Genomic DNA, 8,833 nt, shown 5'->3' with positions numbered 1-8,833 from the left:
TTTATTCTGTTTTTTCACTGACGTTATAAGTCATCATCTTTGGTATAAAATCAGTTTTAATAATCCCAAAGCCACGCAAATGTATCTTTGTTATACCTGACAGTTGAGTTGTTTTATTTATCCTTTTATGAGATTAAGATAGCCCTGTGGTAACACACCTTTTGTATTGGTTTACTTTTACAAACTCTAAATAAAAATTTGTTGAAAAACATCATTTTAACATCCTCCTTCCTGCAATGCATAAATCACAGCGGGACTTAAAAGACATGCCAATTTGGGAAATAAAGGTGCTTTTGTGTTTGGGTTTACATTCCCAGCATGATCTAGTGCTAATACCTGCTTGCATTTATATGTGTGTTCTTGATGTTTGTGGGGGGAGATTTTTACAGAACAAAACGGAAACCTTTGTTTCACCTTAGCTTCAAGAGAGGAAAAAAAAAAAAAAGGAAAAAAGCTGAAATCTCTAGCCAAATTGTTAAGTTCCTCTGAAATTCACACTCTGCCAAGTGGAAAAAACAAAAAACAAAAAACAAACAAATAAACCCCCCCCCCCCCAAACCGCCACGGGATTTAAGCTATGTTTGACTCTTTCCTGTTCCCTGGACTATCATGTTCAAAAAATCAGTGAACTAAGTCTGCTAGAACGAGATCTCAGGTGTGTGTCTTGGAATCAGGAGAAACTATTCAACTCTCCTGGTTTCCTGGTGACAGGAAACAAAATCACCCTCTTGGGTATTCCCACGTTCCTCCCTCCTTCTCTAGCTGAGTTCTTGAGCCTTTTTTATGTATAACGGGTAAGGAGGAAATTTGTATGTTCTGACATTGCAAATGGCAAACATTTACTTGTGGATGAAAAGTACTTCTCAACCCCCACGGAAATGAGGTCTGTTGATCTGATCACCTAGACCTGTCAGGGGAATGAGTTGACAAAGGTCAGCGTGGACTAGTTTGGAAAGAATTTAGGAGATTTATCAAGCAAAGAAAGAGATTTCTTTCCCCCCTGGAGGAGCAGCTGCCTGGCTTGAGAAAAACGAGGATGGGAAAGAGTATGCTATGAAAGTCATTTCCAACAAGCTTTTGGGTTACAGTTAAATTACATATCAAGTATTTCTTGGCCAGTGGACTGGTATTTCATGATACGATGCCACCTGGAACCTGATCAGTCACCACTGGGCTTTATATAGAGGAGACTTCGGGAGCCTGCGTATTCTGGTTGTAGTTATCATCCTTGTTGTTGTTGTTTTTTTCCCCCCCAAAGATTTTATTTATTTGACAGAGATCACAAGTAGGCAGAGAGGTGGGGGAAGAGAGTGGGGGAAGCAGGCTCCCCGCTGAGTAGGAGCCTGACATGGGGCTCAATCCCAGGACCCTGAGACCATGACCTGAACCCAAGACAGAGGCTCAACCCACTGAGCCACCCAGGTGCCCCACTGAGTCACCCATGAGCCCCACATCCTTGTTTTAATTTAAAGAACAGTGAGCATTGCTGGGGTTATTGGCTCTGGGAGGGAGGACTTTGGCAATGGGGGCCCTTCCCAATTGATCTTATCCTGACCTCCACTCTCTCTTACCTCCATGTTGGTAGTGTGCTCTTTTGGGGTTTTCTTCCCACAGGGAAAATGCCAAGGAAGTCCTCCCTCCTCTAGTCCAATCCCATTTGCCCTTTATCCTGGAAAAGGGACCTCACTTCTTTCTGTCTTCCAGGGTTAATGCTGAAATTTATCCTACATGTGTATTTCTGGGTGGAATGCCCTGGAAACATTTCAGGATGGGGGGGTAGAATGTGGGGAGTTAAATGTTCATGTTCACGTGACCATCTTGAATCAGAAGCATACCTTTAATTTGTACTGATTCGTAAAAGGGAAAGAAAGATGAAGTCAAGAAGTTTGGGGCAATGCCTGTTTTAAGGAAAATGATCTGGAATTATTATGTTAAGCACGGCTTTCGGCTCTACAAGAATGTTCTTTCGACACGTATATGGCAAAATTGTGTCTCTGATTTTGACTCATGACTCATGGTGTTGCTGTGTGTGATAACGAGGCTCAAGATGGGAGCACAATGCTGGGGGTAGAGGCCCGGGATGCTCTGTGTCAGGAATACAGTCCTTTCCTTGAAAAAACCAAGGTGCAGATTGTACTGGTTAATCGAATGGAATTATTACTCAGGTTCTGGGTGTTTACAGAGAAAATTGTAGCTTCCAGTGTGGTGCCAGGTTCTCATGGAGCTAAGGCTATTAGTTTTCGGATGAACCCCCCAGGGATTTCTGCCCATGAGGGGGCTGCTGAGTACCCAGGCTCACTACCACGCCCTCTGTAAACATCATCTCATTTACCACTTACAACAATCCTGCGATGCCATCACCATTTATAGAGGAAGAAACCAAGCTGGGCGGGGTGGGGGAGAGCCCCCACAGCCAGCAGCAGCAGGGTAAGGGTGGGAAGTCAGGCAGCCTGACAAGGACACCCTGTGTATTGAGGATTTGTTCAGATTTCAAAGTACAATTATGCACTGGGCGTTACAGACGTGTAACAGCATAGTAAATGGTAAGACTAGTGCAGAACATTTATTTCTGAAAATTAAAGGCCATTATTGCTACCAAATCAATGTGACTGTTGTATACGCATTTTGCCTTTGTTAATTTTAAACATGATTTCAGTATCACTAGTGATCAGCTAGCAACCTTTTTCATTTTTTCAAGTGGAATGTTCTCTTAATTTCGTATATAACCTGTTGTCTAAATTTTATGTACAGTCTTTTATACTAAACCATTCTCCTACATGCACAGGAAGGCATGGCGAAGGGCCACTTAACATACACATTCTTTTGAAGTCTGACCTGTGAGGCATTGTCCAGGGCAGCTGGGAAGAAGCTGGGGGAGATCGTTCTCCTCCAGGCCCTCTTGCCTCAATTTTGCCCAGTGCTCTATTTTAGACCTGTGGGTAATTTCTTATTTAGTTTGTTGGCTACAACAGTAGAGCCGGAGCTCCCAGTGGGCAGTGACGCCTAAATGAAAAGAACACGCAGACGGGAGTCAGGCAGCCAGCCAGCACTTTCCGTAGCTGCGTTAACTCTGAACACCTTTTGGAACCTCGTTTTCCACTCAAGCAAGGTAGAGATGACCAGGCCTATGAGAAAGGATTGTTTCAAGGAGCGAACAATGTAAGGTGTGAGCCCGGGACACGGAGGCTGCTCAGTAAATGCCTGTTCTGTCTGGTCTTTTTGAGAGTAAAGCTTGCATCTTGCTCAGCCTACCGCCCTTGCTCTTTGCACATCATGAGTGCTCAGGAAAATATACCGATTCAATGAATGCAGAGGCAGCAAAAGGAATTTTTCATTCTTGTCAATTTTTAGCAGAATGAGCCCTAAAATGAGGAATACTGGGCACCCCATTTTCCAGGTTCTGGCAATCACGGTCCAGGAAGTGCCGGTCACAGCGGGGGTCCAGCGTAAATCCGGGAGCCTGGGCGGGTGAGGTTTGTACCTGCCAACGCGCAGCGGGGCCCTGGGAAGCCGCCGCCGCCGGCAGAGGGCGCCCCGGGCCTGCCGAGCTCGTGGTGCTGGGGTTGGGGCGCTCTCCGGATGCGGGGCACAGGCTGCAGTCCGGCGTTGACCCAGGCCCGCCAAGCGCCTGCTGCCGGGGCGGAGCTGGAAGTGAGCGCCCTCCGCTCGCAGCGCAGCGCACCTGCCAGGCGCGCCGCCGCGCCCAGCAGTCTCCGACAGCGGTGAGTACCTGCGCCGGCGGGGCGCGCCTCACCCTAGTTGGGGGACACTTGAAGACAGCGCAGGTCGGAGCAGGTTGGACGCAGGCGGTTCCAGGGCTTGGTGTGTGGGAGAGTGGGCAGGGTCCTGCTTGCTTCGGTCTTTGGGAAGGGCTAGGGGTCGACCCCAGTGAATGTCGATCGGCCGAGCTTCGCTCTCAGGCGACTCGGGCTTCCTTGAGGTTCTAACGTCTGGCGGGCCCTGTCGCGTTCTGTCCGGGGGTCCGAGGGTCCGGGGGTTAGCCGGTAACCCAGGGCGTGAGACCGCTCACCTGGGCGCCTCTTCCTCCCCCCACCCCCCGTTTCGCCCACGGCACCATCCAGGGAACCACGTGCGGCTGTCGCCCGAAACTCTGCCTGTCAAGCGAAGCCCGCCCCCAGGGCAGGGGAGGGGACGCGGGGGCGGGGTGGGCTGTGCCCCACGGGAACCCGGCTGGCCCGTGCGCCCTCCGGTGCCAGCTCGGCTCCCTCTGCCTGGCGTTCCCACGGGCTCCCGGGAGGTAGCGGACAGCGCGGTGGAGAGGCGCAGAGCCCGGCCCCAAGGGGCCAGAGGCCACCCAAGGGGCCCCCGGCTGCTCGGTTCTGGCAAAAAGGCAGCGAAGGGAAGGAGCTCTCCAAGTGACTAGTCCCGGAGGTGCCCTCTCTCAGGGAGGCGCCGAGAGTCCCGGAGCCCCTTTCCCAGGTGTCTCCTTCGGCTTTGAACGGTCTTTAGCCTTTGGAGGTAGTAGGGGAGCGCCGGTCCTGTGGGACCTGGTCTGGGATCATTTCCCAAACCTGCCTGCGATTTTTGCGCATCAGGAGCCAGATCCCGGGTGCGCGCCCCGGGCAGGACTCCGGCCGCCTTCTGGGCGTTGTAGAGCCTCTGGCCGCCTTCTGGGCGTTGTAGAGCCTCGGCGTCTGACGAAGCCCGCTTTCCGAGCTCGGGGGGAGCTTTGCGAAAGACAACCTCAAGGCAAGGTAGGTGGCTTGGATGGAGTTGAAGTGGGTTTGATACGCATAAAGCTGTGATCTGCTCAAGTTCCGGCGAGCAACCTTTGCTTTCTTTTTGCTTTTTTAAGGGCGTTTGGAGAGCTGCGGTGGAGCCAGGGGCTTGGAGGAGCGAGGCGTATATTTTCAGCTGCACCTTCAAAAGGGGAGAATTCTGTCACCACCAGAGAGGCAACAGCCCCCAAATATGACTACAGTTGCCTAGATCCGCAGAGGCCTGGGAGTCTCTGGATGGATAGCTTAGAATATGCTGAAAAGCCAGTGCCTTCCATGGAGGATTGAAGGGCCAGCTGGTCAACAGGACAGTGGCCTGGAGCAAGGGAGTCAGCAGACACTCACAGCCAGCAAGAGGGACCTTTCAAGGGGGCTGACGTGCATTGCCAAGGGCAGGCTCCTGCCACGCAATTGTAGCAGCCCTCTGATGGAATGCTGGTGAGGTCCTTCACCCAGGGGAGCCGGCGGGGCTGTGCCAGGGACTGCCTGGTGAGTGAGAACTTGTGCAGGTCCGACTGACCCCTTATCCCTGCTTAGGAACTGGAGGGGGTCAGAGCCCCCTATGTGCTCTCCATCAGCAAGATGAGGACTCTGAACACCTCTACCATGGATGGGGCTGGGCTGGTGGTACAGAGAGACTTCTCCTTCCGCATCCTTACAGCCTGTTTCCTGTCTCTGCTCATCCTGTCCACACTCCTGGGGAACACGCTGGTCTGTGCCGCTGTCATCAGGTTCCGACACCTGCGGTCCAAGGTGACCAACTTCTTTGTCATCTCCTTGGCAGTGTCGGATCTCTTGGTGGCTGTCTTGGTCATGCCCTGGAAAGCGGTGGCAGAGATTGCTGGCTTCTGGCCCTTTGGGTCCTTCTGTAACATCTGGGTGGCCTTTGACATCATGTGCTCCACGGCGTCCATCCTCAACCTCTGTGTGATCAGCGTGGACAGGTACTGGGCCATCTCCAGCCCGTTCCGGTACGAGAGAAAGATGACCCCCAAGGCAGCCTTCATTCTGATCAGCGTGGCGTGGACCTTGTCTGTCCTCATCTCCTTCATCCCTGTGCAGCTCAGCTGGCACAAGGCGAAGCCCACGATCTCCTCTGACGGGAACGCCACTTCCCTGGATGACACCCTGGACAACTGTGATTCCAGCTTAAGCAGGACCTATGCCATTTCATCCTCCCTAATAAGCTTTTATATCCCTGTGGCCATCATGATTGTCACCTACACCAGGATCTATAGGATCGCCCAGAAACAGATACGGCGCATCTCAGCCTTGGAGAGGGCAGCAGTCCATGCCAAGAATTGCCAGACCACTACAGGTAATGGAAACCCTGTGGAGTGTTCTCAACCAGAAAGCTCCTTTAAGATGTCCTTCAAAAGAGAGACTAAAGTTCTCAAGACTCTGTCTGTGATCATGGGGGTCTTTGTGTGCTGCTGGCTTCCTTTCTTCGTCTTGAACTGCATGGTGCCCTTCTGTGGGTCTGGGGAGACCAAGCCCTTCTGCATTGATTCCATCACCTTTGATGTGTTTGTGTGGTTTGGGTGGGCTAATTCTTCCTTGAACCCCATCATTTATGCCTTTAATGCTGATTTTCGGAAGGCATTTTCAACTCTTTTAGGATGCTACAGACTTTGCCCTACCACGAATAATGCCATAGAGACAGTTAGCATCAATAACAATGGGGCTGTGGTGTTTTCCAGCCATCACGAGCCTCGAGGCTCCATTTCCAAGGACTGCAATCTGGTTTATCTGATCCCACATGCAGTGGGCTCATCCGAGGACCTGAAGAAGGAGGAAGCAGGTGGAATGGCCAAACCCTTGGAGAAGTTGTCCCCGGCCCTATCTGTCATTTTGGACTATGACACCGATGTCTCTCTAGAGAAGATCCAGCCCATCACACAAAATGGACAGCATCCAACCTGAAGCCTGAGATGAATCTGGCCAGACAGGCTCAGCCCAAAAGCTGGAGGAGATTTTCAGTGGCTTGCGAGGTGTGGTGAGACTCAGATGTCAGGCGAGCCCTCCTCTGCTGCTTTTCCTTCAACACACAACTAACTATATTTTAAAATACATTCCAGTGTGTTTTCTTTGTTGTTCATAGTGAATCCAAGAGGGACATATGTGGAGTGAACGTTCACAGGGATGTGTCTTTGGCTCCAAAATTATTTTTAGAAACTGATTCTTATCTTAGGACTTGAAAAATAGGGCGCAGAATCAACAATGAACAGCATCGCTTAAAAAGTAGATCCTCTCCTGGAAGGAGAGGAGATGAGAAGGATTGAGTTTGTTGTGTACAAACAGGTGCTAACACTGGTCCAAGGAGAGTTTTCAGATTGTAAAGGTAGGTGCATGCCTTCATAAATTATTTCTAAAAAATAATTGAGCCTTACAGTAGGAGTGGGATTTTTTTTTTTTTCGGACTTGAGAGATGCTTTGTTGATATTGGTTTTATTTATTTATTGTATTATACGGATATTTTTAATTTATTAAATAAATCTATATTTATCAGATGTCATAGGATAAACTAATAAGTTACTGAGAACTTAAAGTCACATTTCGTCCATGTAACTAGCACTTTATTGGCCAATGAAACAAACAGAGAAACTCTGAGATTCTAAATACTCATATATAACTTCCAGAGACACAGCCAAGGTTGATAGGAAATGAAGTCGTGATGATTCCTTAAAATTCTTTAGCATAAATAAATACGAGGTGGGAACTGACAAATGCTGTGAATTTTTTTCTTCTAGAAAGATTTTGAAAAACAAAAAGGCATAGCTACTATTATGTTCACATTTTTTTGAATGACAGGACTTCCCAGGACAAAGATTTGCCGTTCTGTAAATATCTTAAATAAAAGCCAGCTTAAGAAAGATCTGATTTGAAATTTATGATCTTAGGGGGTAATAAAAAGTATGTGCCACTTTGTATTTATGTAAAATACTTGGCCCTCTGCGTCTTTTCTCATTTCAGTGTCAGATAGATAGCTTTTCTGAACCAAACAGAAACTGGTTGTCCTGGTTGGATATGTATATGAAGACAGGAGGTATCTTTAATTCTTGCATTGCAGCAGTGTCACCGATGGACAGAGGTCAAATCCTGCATCTGTATCTTACCAGGCCAAATCATACCACTCAGTGGGGCGACTTTTTGTAGTGCTTTAATCTGAATTTAGAATTGATTTTTTTTTAAAAGTCTAAATGTTAACAGTATTCTAACTAATGAATAGTGCCTCATTATCATCCTCGAGTTAGACATTTCTCTTGGTGGAAAAAACAGGAGACCCCTTCTCTTTGGGTGTGTTAAGTGCCCCAAAGCCACCAGTATCTCATTTGACAAATGCTAGCTCCTTCTCTGTGCTTTGGAATCAAGTTCCTATCTCATCAGCTCAACTGTATAAAGTATCACAAGTCTCTCCTGCCAGATACTCATCATGTGGAGGCATTTCAAGAGAATTTCTTTGAAATGTTTACAGGGTATCCTTGTTGATAAGCAATTTACACAGCAGTTAGGTGACATGGGTACCAAGAAGGAAATCTACTGAAAAGTGTCTCCTGCGTCAGGTCCGTGTTATTTATGCATTGTGAATGTTTCTTCATTTTATTGCCTGTATGCTTTCTTACATATAATAAAATTATTTTGTGAACTCAAATCAATCCTGAATGAGCTGTGTCCCATTTGTTAAGTGTGTTTTAAAATCAGGGCTATTTCAGACCTATGAGTAAGAAAACATGGGCGCTTTTGAGGATAACTGACTTTTGCTTTTCATTTTAATGCAAATTTCTCCTGTTATGGATGCCACAGGTTGCCTTGGACTATTTAAACAGGAAGTGTTTCTGATTTGGACTACACACTCCTGTGATGGTTTTTTTTTTTTTTTTTTGGTCTAAAAAAAAACACCACATTTTTAAAAAAGAAACTCTCTTCACTTGAGGGATTACTCTACTTTTCATTTCACAGATTTGAAAGCTTTCCAAAAATCTTTGCTTTTTCTTTCAAAGAGCCCTGAGATATTAAGTAATAGAAAAATCACAGAAAGGACTGTGGCTTGCCTGCTGTGGGTTGTGTAGACCGTCAGCTACGGCAGCCACTGT

At 47.9% G+C, this 8,833-nt stretch overlaps 1 protein-coding gene across 2 annotated transcripts; it reads left to right on the top strand.

The window, feature by feature from the left end:
* Positions 1–3,495: 3,495 nt before the first annotated feature.
* DRD1 (dopamine receptor D1) lies at positions 3,496–8,389 on the top strand. Of its 2 annotated transcripts, none has more exons than XM_059416566.1 (2): positions 3,496–3,722; positions 4,817–8,389. In XM_059416566.1, exon 2 carries the CDS (start codon positions 5,322–5,324, stop codon positions 6,660–6,662), a length of 1,341 nt encoding a protein of 446 aa, XP_059272549.1. In that variant the 5' UTR covers positions 3,496–3,722; positions 4,817–5,321; the 3' UTR covers positions 6,663–8,389. The 2 variants fall into 2 exon arrangements, with proteins under 2 accessions (XP_059272549.1, XP_059272550.1); XM_059416567.1 differs by lacking the exon at positions 3,496–3,722 and adding an exon at positions 3,771–4,715.
* The last annotated feature ends 444 nt before the right edge of the window (positions 8,390–8,833 follow it).

This window comes from Mustela nigripes, chromosome 12 (genome assembly GCF_022355385.1).
Source record: "Mustela nigripes isolate SB6536 chromosome 12, MUSNIG.SB6536, whole genome shotgun sequence".
In the NCBI taxonomy this organism is placed as follows: Eukaryota; Metazoa; Chordata; class Mammalia; order Carnivora; family Mustelidae; genus Mustela; species Mustela nigripes.
Note: the sequence above shows the minus strand (reverse complement) of the source record. Positions and strands in the feature narration are given on the sequence as shown.

What these genes read in the sequence shown, in the direction of transcription:
- DRD1 (XM_059416566.1), top strand. Translation starts at nt 5,322, where the DNA reads ATGAGGACTCTGAACACCTCTACCATGGATGGGGCTGGGCTGGTGGTA.